The sequence below is a fragment of the Rhinoderma darwinii genome, chromosome 1, assembly GCF_050947455.1.
Source record: "Rhinoderma darwinii isolate aRhiDar2 chromosome 1, aRhiDar2.hap1, whole genome shotgun sequence".
Classification (NCBI taxonomy): domain Eukaryota; kingdom Metazoa; phylum Chordata; class Amphibia; order Anura; family Rhinodermatidae; genus Rhinoderma; species Rhinoderma darwinii.
This window is the reverse complement of record NC_134687.1, coordinates 201,014,437-201,029,059: the sequence shown is the minus strand read 5'-3', so window position 1 is coordinate 201,029,059 and position 14,623 is coordinate 201,014,437. Positions and strand designations below refer to the sequence as shown.

Sequence of the window (14,623 nt, the reverse complement as noted above, 5' to 3'; positions counted from 1 at the left end):
AAACAGTGCTATTAAAAAAATACAACTTGTCCCGCAAAAAACAAGACCTTATACAGCTATGTCGACGCAAAAATAAGTTATAGCTCTTGGAATGAGACTATGGAAAAACTTAAAAAATACGTTGGTCATTAAGGTTTTAAAATAGGCTGGTCATTAAGGGTTTAAGGGAATACCACATTTATAAGTTATTTGTTTTTTTATATTTTACTACTTTTACAAAGTAAAAACTGTTGGTTAAAAAACAAAAAAACATTTTGTTTCACCACATTCCGAGAGCAATAACTTTTTTTTCTTTTTTGGTTGATCGAGCGGTGGGAGGGCTTATTTTTTGTGTGACAAGCGGTAGTTTTTATTGGTACCAATTTTGGCCCATACAACTTTTTGATCACTTTTTATGGATTTAAAAAAAAAAAAAAAGCTAAGGTGACCAAAGAAACCGTGATTTTGGCATTTTAAATACTTTATTTTTTACAGCGTTCACCATGCGAGTTAAATAATGGTATATTGTAATAGTTCGGACTTTTATGGATGCAGCGATACCAATTTTGTTCATTTTTTACATTACTTTAGAGGAAAAATGGGAAAGAGTTTTATTGGACTTTAAATATATTCTTTTTTTTTTTTTTCTTAGTCCCTCTAGGGGACTTGAACCAGCGATCATTAGATAATTTTTACAGGCTCCTGTAACAGCACGATCGCTGTTCCTGTCCGTTAGTCCTAGGTGTCAGCTGTGTATTACACCTGACACCTAGGACTGACACCCGCAGCATATGGAGCGGGCTCAGCGGATGAGCCCGCTCCGTATTTAACCCCCGCACCACGACATGCTATTAAGTTGCGGTGCGCGAAGGGGTTAATGCGCAGCGGATGGGGCAAAGTGAAAATTTTAATTTTCCACTGATATGCCATTTTAATGCACAATATTTTGTGCCCAGTTTGTGCCACTGAAGACAAAACACCTCATACAATGTTGAGCGGGTTCTCCCGGGTATAAAATGTTGTATATATGGACGTAAGCTGGTGTTTGGGCACGCTGTAGGGCTCAGAAGGAGGAGTGCCATTTGGCTTTTGGAGCGCAGATTTTGCTTGGTAATCGTTCTGTTTGGGGTTTTGCTGGTATTTCAGTTTATAGTGTGGGGGGGGGGGCGTATGTAAGCTGGGCAGAGTACATCAGGGCATAAGAAGAGGGTATAATAATGCGGTAAATAAATAATAATTTTCATAGATATGTGGACAGTGTCACACTGAAACGGTGCCCAATCGTATCCGCTTTTGGAACGCCCTGCACAATTTCTGTCGCTATATTCTGAGAGCCAGAACTTTATTTTTTCTCCAACGGAGCGATGTGAGGTGCTTATTTCTTGCGAAAAAATCTGTAGCTTTCATTGCTACCATTTTGGGGTACATGCGATTTTTTATCACTTTTTATTCGACTTTTTGGCAAAGGTGGTGACAAAAAACAAAAATTACTAAAGCAATAGGAGACCCTGCTAGCCGACGGGCATTATATTACCACAAAAAAATGTTACACTAATTTGCTGTTAAGCAAACAAAAAGCCCTAATTTACGGCTGGCTGCAATAGTGTGGACTAAAATATAACTTTTATTCTTTATTTGCTAAAAATGACAATGCAAAGAAACACAAACTTTAAAAATTAGCCAATGCTCACTGACAGTGAGAAGTTTGCGTGACACTTCGCTATAAAGCACTCACTCAGTGCAGCACTAAGTGTCAAAGTAGAGACAGCGCCTGCAGACCACTGTATTAGTATGTTTATATGGAAAATATCACTGACTGCCAATGGAACATTCAATTAAAACATAGGCCGAATCCCCCCCATACATATATTTTTCTGTAACACAGAATGTTTTATCCGAGAAACGCGTTTTTAGAAATATCCCACATGTGGCCCTAGTGTGCTAATAGACTGAAACACAGGCCTCAGAAGCAAAGGAGCACCTAGTGGCCTCCTTATTTTAGAATATATTTTAGGCACCATCTCAGGTTTGAAGAGGTCTTGTGGTGCCAAAACAGTGGAAACCCCCAAAAGTGACCGCATTTTTTAAACTACACCCCTCAGGGAATTTATCTAGGGGTATAAATAGCATTTTGACCCCACAGGTTTTTTGCTACGTTTATTCGAATTAGTCTGTGAAAATGAAAAAAATTTTGGTTTTTTTCGGGAAAAACACCGAATTTTCTAATTTTTATAAGGAATAAAGGCACCTCAACATTTGTAAAGCAATGTCTCCCGATTATGGCAATACCCTATATGTGGTAATAAACTGCTGTTTGGACCCACGGCAGGGCTCAGAAGGGACGGAGCACCATTTGGATTTTGCAGCTCAAATTTTGCCAAATTGGTTTCTGGGGGCCATGTCGCCTTTACAGAGCCCCTGAAGTACCAATACAGTAGAAATTCCCCAGGTGTGATCCCAATTCGGAGATTATACCCCTGAAAGAATTAAATTAGAGGTGTAGCGAGCATTTTGAACCCTCAGGTGTTTTATAGATTTTATTAGAATTGGGCCGTGAAAATTAAAAAAAAATTTTTTTCCAATAACCTGTAGATTCAGCTCATAATTTTTCATTTCCACAAGGAATACAGGAGAAAATGTACCCCAAAATGTGTTACACAATTTCTCCTGAGTAGGGAAATACCCCATATGTGGTTGTAAACTGCTATTTGGACACACAGCAAGAGTCTAAAGGGAAAAGGTGCAATTTAGTTTTTGGAGTGGAGATTTTACAAAAATTGTTTTTGGCGCCATGTTGCATTGCGCAGAGGTATCAGTACAATGAAAACCCCAGAGAAGTGACCCCATTTGGGAAACTACACCCCTCAAGGAATTCATCTAGAAGTGTAGTGAGTATTTTGACCCCAAAGGGTTTGCAGAAATTAGTGCACAGTGGATGTTGCAGATTGAAAATTGCCATTTTCCACAGATATGCTATTTCAGTGCCCAATGTGCTGTGCCCAGCTGGTACCACTGGAGACACACACCCCATAAAACGTTAAGCGGTTCTCCAGAGTACAGAAATACCCGATGCGTGATCATAAACTGCTGTTTGGGCACACTGCCAGGCCCAGAAGGAGCCCCATTTGGCTTTTGGAGCTCAGATTTTGCTTGGTAGTAGCCTGGTTTAGTGTCTTACTGGTGTTTCAGTTTATAATGTGGGGGCATATGTAAACTGGGCAGACTACATCAGGGTATACGTAAGCTGGGCGGAGTGCATCAGGGTATACGTAAGCTGGGCGGAGTGCATCAGGGTATACGTAAGCTGGGCGGAGTGCATCAGGGTATACGTAAGCTGGGCGGAGTGCATCAGGATATATGTAAGCTGTGCAGAGTACATCAGGGTATATGTAAGCTGTGCAGAGTACATCAGGGTATATGTAAGCTGGGGGGAGTACATCAGGGTATACGTAAGCTGGGCGGAGTGCATCAGGATATATGTAAGCTGGGCGGAGTACATCAGGGTATATGTAAGCTGGGCGGAGTACATCAGGGTATATGTAAGCTGGGCGGAGTACATCAGGGTATATGTAAGCTGGGCGGAGTACATCAGGGTATATGTAAGCTGGGCGGAGTACATCAGGGTATATGTAAGCTGGGCGGAGTACATCAGGGTATATGTAAGCTGGGCGGAGTACATCAGGTCATAATAGGATGATGTAATAATGGGGTAAATGAATAATAAAATTAATTATCCCTGGATAGTGACATACGCTTTGAACCAATCCTTCATGCACAGGCCGGATTTTTGGGTGCAGGAGTCACACTTCTAAAGGGTGTCCGTGGTATCGTACAAAATATTCGCACTCCAGTATTGTCTAATCTTTGACTTCTTCACTAGCCCCATATGTAGCACAGACCCCAAAATGTCAGTTTCCGCTGCATTTACAGGATCTCTCAGTGGGGGCTGCAAATGAGGACGTGGGATTTTAAGTGAAGAACTGCTGCACATATGAATTAGTCTGGGCCGTCGTTTTGCATTATTGCGTTCCAACAGTCATAACTTTTTATTTTTCCGTCGACGAGCTGTGTGAGTGCTTGATTTTCATGGGACGAGCTGCTGTTTTTATTAGTATCATTTTGGGGTACAAGTGATAATTTGATCAGTTTTTATTACATTTTTTGGGAGGTGAGGAGACCAAAAAAAAAAAAAAACTTTACCTTATTCTGCGGTTCGATACGATTATGGCAATACCACAATTATATATTTTTTATATGTTTTACTACTTTTACACAATAAAAACACTTTTTTCTAAATAAAATGTTTTAGTGTCACCATGTCCTGAGAGCCATAACTTTTACATTTTTTTTGTTGACGGAGCCGTGTGAGGGCTTGTTTTTTGCGTGACAAACTGTAGTTTTTATTGGTACCATGTTTGGGTATGTGCGACTTTTTGAAAAAAGGAAATTCTGCCATAGTTTTTTATTGTATTTTTTTTACGGTGTTCACCGTGCGAGATAAATATTATATTTTTATATGTCAGGCCGATACATATGTCTAGTTTTTGTCTTTCTTTTTTCTAATTATAAAGGCCTTAATAAAAACAATAATCACCTTGTTTCCCTGATTATGTAAAACTTTTATTTATTTATCTAAAACTTCTTTTTCACTTTTTATTTTACACTTACTAGGGGACATGAAGATCTGCTCTTCTGATTCCCTGTACAATACACTGCACTACTTCTGCATGTACTTGTGTAGTGCAGTGTATTGTAACTGTCATTTTACAACTGACAGTTTAGCCTATTACGTCCTGCCTCGGGCAGGACCTAATAGGCTCCCGTACCTGACAACCAGGAAGCCGTTGGTAGGCTTCCCGGTTGCCATTGCAACCATCAGCACCCCACAATTTTTCGCGGGGGGCCAACGGGGTACAGAGGGAGACCCCTCCTTCTGTGAAAATCACTTAAATGCCGCTGTCGCTATGGACAGTGCCATTTGAGGGGTTAAATGGCGGCTATCGGAGAGAACTGTGATCATCGCCGTTGCAGCGGGATGTCAGCTGTATATTAAAGCCGACACCCGCTGAAGATGAAGCACGCACCGCTCCTGTGCCCGCTTCATTCTCAGGGCGTTACTTTACGCCCATTTGCATGAAAGTGGTTAAGCAATGTAAACAGGAGTTTAAACTGCCTGCACTTATTCTTTCACTGCCTTTTTTTGTCCGCAACTAATGAAGCTAATGCAAGAACCGCGGGCAAAAAAATAATTCATTAATAAAAAGCGAAAAACGCTCAGATAACCTGCGGCACTAGTGTCTTTCTGCCTCCCATTGAAAGGAGGTCAGAGGCGGAAAGTGCAGCAAGAAAGGACATGCCGCATTTTTCCCCCCCGAGCAGCCAGAAGTCGCCCGGAGGAAAAAAAAAACCTCGGTCTCTGATTTAAGTCAATGGCGGGCGGATTACTGCCATTTTTTGCCGCTGATTCAGATGCGGTTTCCGTATCAAAATCATCAGCAAAAAAACTCCGTGTGAACTGACCCGAATACAGGTTGTAGCCCAGGATCAATACAAAAGTAACAAAGTTAGGGCCTGTTTACATAAGACCTACCCGTCGGAGGAAACCATAAACGGAAAGGCAAACGGTAACCATAGCTTCCGTTTGCATTACCATTGATTGCCATGGTAATACTTCTGTTGCAAATGGTTTCAGTTTGTCTCCGTTCCGTATGGTTTCCATTTTTTGGGTGGAAATAATAGCGCAGTCGTGGGCATTCCCTTTGAAGAAATGTTGGTGGTCATATTGTTTGACGACAAAGATGACAACATTTTCTTTACTCGTATCACCACATTTTGAATTTTGTTCATATAAATAAAAAGTAGAAATTCATTGAATGGCAGTCAGGCTTACGCATACGGCATCTGTTTTTGGCCATGGCAGCTACAGCATCCTCATGGGTCACAAATCTTACTACTGCTTCCCCAGAAGTACCTCCTACATCTGCACTGTATTCAATATTTATCTTCAAAGGCATCACTGGATGAAAAAACTGTTGAGAGAAAACAGGTCATAACAGCTCAGTGTCCTATAGGGTACAGTCAGTGCAAACCTTCTTGCTAAAAGTGGATTTCCTTTGATTCTAAATACAAAGCAATATCCTCTACACTGTGTGCACAATTAGGCAAGTCGTATCTTAAAGGATTCATTTTATTATTGAACAACTACAGTGCGGTGAGTAAATTCAAAATGTTAAGTCTCAAACCTGAGTATTTAAGAAAGTAAGAGTGAGGTTTTGGCTTTCCTAGGAGAAATATATTATATTATATATATATATATATATATATATATATATATATATATATATATATATATATATATATATGTGCACGGGCCGTGATTTGCGGCTCGGACGGCCACGGCGCGTCACCCCGTGGCCACCCACATTGCAGCCACGAAAATACGTTCGTGTGCATGGGGCCTAAGGGTAAGTTCACCAGGAGTTTTTTTTTTTCTTTAACACATTTTACGCGGAAACCGCGTCAGAAAATGTGCCAAAAAACAGCCGAAAATGCCTCCCATTGATTTCAATGGGAGGCGGAGGCGTTTTTTTCCCACGAGCGGAAAAACCATCTCGTGGGAAAAAGAAGCGACATGCCCTATCTTCGGGCGTTTACGTCTCTGCCCTCCCATTGACATCAATGGGAGGCAGAGAAAGCGTATTTCGCTGCGTTTTTTGCCTGCGGCACTCAATGGCCGCCAGCGTAAAACGCAGCGAAAATCGGCGGGCAGGCAGAGAAAAATCTGCCTCAAAACTCCAAACGGAATTTTGAAGCAGATTTTCTGCCTACAAAAAAACTCAGTGTGAACCCAGCCTTTATGTGTAGAATTATTATGTCACTAAATGAAAAAGGAAACTTTGCCATCTCACTTGTTTATTTTTATCTGTTGAAATGAGAATAATAAACAACTCAAAATTTACAAACCAACATTAGACATTCCCCCCCAAAAAAATAACTAAAAATACAAAAAATAAGAATCAGTGACCAATATAGCCACCCTTCTTTTCAATAACAGTCATAAGCCTTCCATCCATGGAGTCTGTCCGTTTCTTAATCTGTTGACAGTACTGCACTGGTGTACGGTTTTCCTTTACACTAAATCTGCAGTTTAAAAGGAGGCTCTGTCACCAGATTATAAATGTCCTATCTTCTACATAATCTGATCGGCGCTGTAATGTAGATAACCGCAGTGGATTTTATTTCGACCAATCATCGTCATACACTTCTCTTCATTCATGTATTCAGCACAGTGTGATCTTGCGAGATCATGATGTGCAGTCACATACACCCACATTAACTTTACTGAAGTGTCTTGAGAGTGAATAGACGTCACCTGCAGCCAGGACACGATGTCTATTCACACTCCCGACACTTTGGTAATGTTTGTGTGGGACTTACTCACACAGCACATCGAGATCACGCTTGCTGTCATTAAGGCCATTGGGCAAAAAACGCTGCGAAATACGCTTTCTCTGCCTCCCATTGAAATCAATGGGAGGCATTTTCAGCCGTTTTTTGGCGCGTTTTCCACGTCAAAAAACTGTGTGAACTTACCCTTTGATGGGCCTGCAAGTTCTCAATAGGGTTAAGGTCAGATGAGGAAGGGTGCCATGTCATTATTCTTTCATCTTTAAGGCCTTTACTGGCTAGCCATGCAGTGGAAAAAAAAAAAAAAAAGTCTTCAAATATTTCTCAGCCCAGTCTTGACGTTTCAACTTATAGGTCTCGTTCAGTGGTGGTCGGGTTTCAGGCTTCCTTGCCTATGCCATGTCTCTGAGCGCTCTTGTACTTCTGAGCACTCCAGGGAGGTTGCAGTTCTGGAATATGACAGCACTGGAGGATAATGGGTTCCTGGTCGCTTCAAGTTTGATTCCTCTCAAATCTTTGGCAGTTAATTTGCGTTTTTTTTTTCTCAACACGTTTCTTGCGACCCTGTTGACGATTTGCAACAAAACGTTTGATGGTTCTGTGATCACGCCCCAACATCTTAGCAATTTCAAGAGTGCTGCTCTGAAAGACTTCACAATTTGACTTTTCAGAGTTTGTTAAATCTCTTTTTTGGCCCATTTTGCCAGAGGAAAACAAGCTGCCAAATAATTCTGCACACCTTGATATAGGCTCTTGATCTCATTACACAAATACACATCACCTGATATGCTTCATCCAATAAGCAGTCAAGTTTATACAGCTTGGAGTGGGAAAATATGCATAAAAATTATGATATGGTCAAAATACTGACTTGCCTAATAATTGTGCACACAGTGTGGACCTTAACTTACATTTGCAATATCTTGCCCAGAAGCATGGAAAGGGAATCCCCGAATGTGGATATCATGGACTGATGATACAACGGAGAATTCACTGGCATCTGCAGCCTTCCCAGACATGTCCTTCCCATAATCTGTGGGTAGAAAATAGAATGCAAATTAGGTTTCCTAATTCCACAATATATAGGGATTCCTTTATTAAAATATACAACACCATCAGAGTGGATTGTGTCCAATAGTATGCAATAACCTGAGCCTTGTTCTAGTGTCATATGAAAGACTAGATTCTAATCTTTTATATGATAATTCTAGCTGTGACACAATCGGAGATATCACCAGTTTAAAACACAGTCGGGAATGGAAGCTGTATACTATATGATCAGGCGGTGTTGCTGGGCTGGGCAGAGGAGAACTGTAAGGCACTGGACAGAGTCATACAGAAAACATTACACGGCCCAAAGTGAAAAGAAAGAGTCACCTCCCATTTGTCAACTATAGACAAATTAGCATATTTAAAAAAAAAAAAAAAAAATGCACATAACTTTACATGTAAACTTTTTGGAAAAAAAAATTTACACTGTAGTTATTAGCATCATAGCATCTATTAGTGAAGAGATAAACGATAGTAGTCTGTGTAAACTGTATTCAGCTGTACTATGTGTATCCTGTAGCTTGTTATTACTATTATCTGTCTGGTTATATCCATAGAAGGAATATTTTTACTAATGAGTAAGTTGACAGATTGTACAGAGCATGCCCAGAAAGCCCAGCATAGGAGACTGAGGAAAGTTCTAGAAAGCAAGGGAAGGAGCAGGAGGCGGAGCTCTGTGCGAGAGGATCAGACAAGAGAGTGTGGATGGAGAGAGACTGCAGAGAAACTCATGAGAGGAGAGTATAAAGAGGCCCACAAAGAGACTCCTGAACGGAATGTCTGTAAAGAAAGCAGCATCTGGAGAAAACTGTGAAGACAGACAGCTACAGGAGTGTGGCTGAGAACTGCTGGGACTGTCCTCACTGATGTGGCAAGTGGGAGCGGAGGACAAGCCTGTGACATGTGGATATTAGCAGAGACTGATATTGTGTCACTGTATAACCCACAGATACTCATTTAATTTCTGAAGTAAAGCGGTGTAAAATCTGACTCCTACCTGGTTCCTGTGCTCATATATTGCACTGGTGGTGCCACCCTTACATAGGGCATTAATAAACTAGTGACAGATCCTCTTTTTGAACTTTTTCAGTGTGTGCTGCTCCTTGCATTGTGGCAGTTTGCAACATGATTCTAAGGCCCTGTTTACATCACATTTGCAATGAACATTTGGCAGGTAAGCCAGGAAAACTACCGACATGCACGCTAAACGTGACCATAGGGTACCATTAGCCGAACTTAGGCCAAAATAGCGGACTTTTGGCCTCCGCCGCACTGGTATACTTTTTTTTACTTTCAGTAGACTGCGCTATTCCATACAACGGGATCCCGCACTGTATGGCATACATCACAGGCATCCGTTAAAAGTAAATATCATGAAAGTTAAGAACGAACACGTATACCGATACAGTCTATGGATGACAGATGCCACTGTTCCGTCACGACTACATTTAAAGCATATGTCGAGAAGTTTCTCTGATCTCCGCCGTTATGGAGCGGGGCTAATACAGCCATACGGTGGCAGGCAGCTTTAAATCTCCACCGCTATTCTCCTGAACGCTGCGATCTAAAGCTGACCCCCACCGTAGCATTCAAGAGGAAAATGAGACGTGATTGAGGGACATACCATATATGGGCAGACAGCCCAGGGTCCATTGAAGGACCCCAGGGCTGTCTTAACATATTTCCTGTTAGGGCATACTTCGGTATGTACTAACAACTGCCTGTGTACCCGGAGGAAACCCACGCAAACAGAGGGAGAACATACAAACTGCATGCAGATGTTGTCCTTGGTTGGATTTGAACCCAGGACCACAGCGCTGCAAGGCAACATACTTATTGTTGGCAAAGTTTCGTTTTGGTATCGAAATTGCAATACTACACAAAGTATCGGTATCGAAGTCCAAATTCTGGTATTGTGACATCCCTACTGCAGACAACGATGACTTTCAGGGAAGCATAAAAGATTAACAGTTACACAAGGAAATGATCGTTCGTATCAACGCTTGTTTGTCCAAACATTGTCCTGTGTAAATGGGCCTTTACATGTGTGCATTTATTCAGTTCTAGAAAAACAGTAAGAGGTTAAGAGATCAGTATCTCACCATTCATGTGATTGTTCTCACTGACCATGTCAGACTGCCGGTCTTTATTTTCATTTATAGGAGAAATGTCTGGGTCATAAAGTTCTTTCATGGTCGAGGCAAAAGTGACACCTTTCCTTCTTCTAACAATCAATCGAGCATTTTGAATTTCATTTTTTTTGCTTGGAAAAATTTCAATGTACCTTAGAAGGCAGAAAAAATAAATAGATAAAATAAATGCAAATCATCAAAGTGAGATATTCAGATCAGAGAAATATAGAAGTTTATAAGTCTAATTTATGTATGGAAGCTCACGGTTTAGCTTATAAGATCCTAAACGAAGAATTGTATTACAAAAGATATGCAATAGGATATGCAATAAATATCCAATATATGCGGGTTACACCTATATCTAGAACAGGGCCCCCTGACCCCCGTCCTACCTTTAGCCGCTGGACTCCAGCCACTGATTTACGAGGTGGCAAAATTTTCCAGAAACAGCCGGGGAAACATTTTTGCTTTGCCTTGCTATTTCTGGAACTCCCATAGAAGTTAATTGAATATACGCGGTTTCTGAAACTCCCATTCACTTCAATATCTAAACACAGTAATGCGGACATCTATTCTGGGTTTTATAGGGGGTTATTCTTCTCCAATATGGCTACAGGATATGCTATAATGTCTGATAGATGTGGACCCCAGCTATCCCCAGAAAGGGGGGGGGGTGTCAACCAACCCCTGCCCGGCATGGCGAGGCAGCTGCCGCATCCAGGCAGAGAATAATTAGAGAGGTGGTCGCGAGTACAGGGATCCTCTGTCCTCCCCATCACTTCTCTAGACCAGGGTCAAAAATAGAATTAGTTCTTACCGGTAATTTGGTTTCTAGGAATCCTCCATGACAGCACCACAGGAGGTTGACACCACACCCTAATAGTGACAGGAAACACAAGTTAAAAACCCCTCCCCATCCTAACTCCATCAGTGTTTTACAAATAACTATTAGCATCACAAGACACCCAAGAACCATAGGGAGGTAAAAAAGGGTGCGGTCACGGAGGATTCCTAGAAACCGAATTACCAGTAAGAACTAATTCTATTTTCTCCAGTCATCCTCCATGACAGCACCACAGGAGAATACCAAATGATAACCTTTAGGGAGGGACCACTGCTTGAAGTACTTCTCTCCCAAAGGAGAGATCTTTAGTTGAAAAAATGTCCAAACGGTAGCGTTTGGAGAAAGTATGAGGGGTAGACCAGGTTGCTGCTCTACAGATCTGCTCGATGGTTGCATTAGCCCTCTCAGTCCAAGTGAGACTGCTCTTGTCGAGTAAGCTTTACGTTTGCTTGGAGGAGCTAAGCCTTGAATGGTGTATGATTGACAAATTGCCTTTTTAATCTAATTGGAAAGAAAATATCAAAGAGCACTCTCTCTTATTTGGGCCTTGAAATTTAATAAACAAATTTCGATCTATTCTCCATTCACTGGATACCTCAAGGCATCTTAAAATCGCTTTATAAAGAGTTTAATCCACCTAGGATTTGCTAAATCTAAAGAAAAAAAAACTGCTCAAGGCTGAGACCTGTAGTTTTAATGTGCTCTTAGTCCTTTATCGAGGCCCGCATGTAAAAAAAAATCCTTCAATATATTAGGATTGAACGGGTCAGGTGGACTTTCATCACAAAAATAAAAAAGTTTTCTAAACTTTTGTATATATACACTGTTATTCAGACACTCCAGTCTAGTAGGAAAAAAAAATAAGTCAGTCAGTCAGACATGCATCTAGATTTTAGGATGGACTTCAGAAGCCATGCAGAAAGGCAAAACTTTTGAGGGTCCGGATGAAAAACAGGCCCCTAATGTAGAAGGTCTATCGAATGGGGTAAAATTATGGGGTCTTCCAGCTTTAGGTTGTTTAGGAGAGAAAACAAGCTTCTTTTGGGCCAAAAGGGAGCCACCAAGATGAAATCTATTTTTTTCTCTCCACATCTTTTGTAGGACCCTGGATAGCAGGGAAAAGGGAGGAAAGGCCTAGGCCAGCTGGTAATCCCATTTGCGAACTAGTGTGTCCACCCCTACAGAGGCATCTTTTGGGTTTGAGAGGAAAAAAAAAAAAAAGGAGGGACTTTGTGATTTCTTTGGGATGCAAAGAGATCTATTTGAGGACGCCCCCATTTCTGGGTGATGAACTGGAAGACTTGATCGTTTAAGCTCTATTCGTTTGGATACAGATTATTCCTGCTTAGAAAATCGGCCTGCATATTGCATGAGCCCTTGAGATGAATGGCTGTCAGGGACAGTAGGTGCGATTCTGCCCCAAAAAATATTTGTTGATAAAGCTTGAAGACTGATATCTTGTGCCCCCTTGGTGACGTAAATGAGCTACAATAGTCATGTTTGAATAGACTCGAACAGGAGACCCTGCAGTTAGAGGACTTGATGCTTTCAGGGTCTCCCAAACCGCAATTAACTCCCGGAAGTTCGAGGAATGGTGAGAGACTGTCAGGTCCCAAATACCTTGGAACGTTTGCTGTAGTACCAGCGCTCCCCAGCCTCTTTTGCTGGTGTCGGTGGACACGGATATTACTGGAAATTGATGCCACAAAACCTATTTTTTCTGATTTTTTAAAAATATCTACCAGAGGAGAGAAGACGTTGCTTAACTGGACAGAGGAATCTTCTTTTCCATAGATAGAGGATCCTTGCCCCAGGTGGCCAGTATCAGACTTTGAAGAGGTCTGGTATGAACTTGACACCATGCCACTGACTGAATACACGCAGTTATGGATCCTAGTACTGACATGGCGTTTCTCAATGTGACTCTTCTTAGTTTCCAGAAGGAAGCTATCTTCTGGATAAGTTGTAGTCTCTTGTCCTGAGGTAAAAAAGATGTTTGTTTTTGAGAGTTTAGTAGAACTCCTAAAAATACCTTTTGTCTCGATGGCTGAAAATCCGATTTTTTTTGGAGTTTATGATCAAACCTAAATATTGAAGAACCTGGCAGCTCTTTTTTAGGTGAATCTGCAAGATGGGTGATACATGAGCAACAATGAGAAAATAGTCTAAATAAGGAATATTTATTTCTTGTTTCCTTAACCCCTAGGCGCACCACGACGCAACTGTACGTCCATGTGGCCAGTGTCTTAGCGCACAGGGACGTACAGTTACTGCGTGGTTCCCGGTGCACACTGTCGGCGACCGTGTGCACCAGGTACCGGGAGGCCAGCTGTCCCTGATAGCTGACACTCCACTGTATGCCGATCAGCGGCTTACTTCCGCTGATTTCGGCAATTAACCTCTTAATTGCGGTGATCAATTGCAATCACCGCATTAAGGGGTTTCTAGCACATCGGCAGACCTCACAATGAAATCGTGAGGTTTGCAGATGGCTAGCATGGCGATCGGAGGCCAAGTAATGGCCTCCGTGTCTGCCATGTACGGAAGCCTATCAGGACCAGCCTCCTGATAGACTTCCTGTCAGAATGACATGACGTCACTGCCATACACGATGCAGTGTCGGCGACAGTGTGCATCGGGAACCGGGAGGTCAGCTGTCCCTGACAGCTGACACTCCACTTTTGCCGATCAGCGTCTCATTGCCGCTGATTTCGGCAATTAACCCGTTACATGCGGGGCTCGATTGCGATCTCCGCATGTAGGGGGTTTGTAGCACATCAGCAGCCCCCATGGAATTGTGGGGGCTGCTGATGCTTGTGATGGCACCCGGGGGCCAGGCAACGGCCTCCGGGTCTGCCATGTATGGAAGCCTATGAGGATCAGCCTCTGGCTGTTCCTCGTAGACTAACTGTCAGAGTGACTGTGACATCACACGGACAGTTGGAATACATTACACTACCTAGGTAGTGTAATGTATTCTAGCAGCAATCAGAGCTGCAGTTAAAAAAAGAAAGTGTAAAAAGTAAAGAAAAAAAAAAGTTAATACAATTTTTTACAAAAAAGTGTAAAAATAAGTTCTTTTATTATAGGAAAAAAAAATGTCTTATTATAGGGAAAAAATGAAACTATTAAAAAAAAAAACAAAAAAAAAAAAAACAGTACACATATTTGGTATCACCGCGTTCGCAACGACCCAATCTATAAAACTATA

The 14,623-nt window shown here is 41.7% G+C and overlaps 1 protein-coding gene across 2 annotated transcripts in view; it reads right to left on the bottom strand.

Moving 5' to 3' along the window:
- The window catches only part of GRSF1 (G-rich RNA sequence binding factor 1), a 76,394-nt gene that overhangs the window by 18,626 nt on the left and 43,145 nt on the right, over positions 1-14,623 (bottom strand). For both annotated transcript variants that reach the window (XM_075860722.1, XM_075860723.1), the window contains exons 6-8: positions 10,539-10,720; positions 8,298-8,419; positions 5,870-6,008 (exon numbers count right to left, since the gene is read on the bottom strand). In XM_075860722.1, coding sequence (XP_075716837.1) covers positions 5,870-6,008; positions 8,298-8,419; positions 10,539-10,720 — 443 coding nt within the window. The remainder of the gene's footprint in view (positions 1-5,869; positions 6,009-8,297; positions 8,420-10,538; positions 10,721-14,623) is intronic.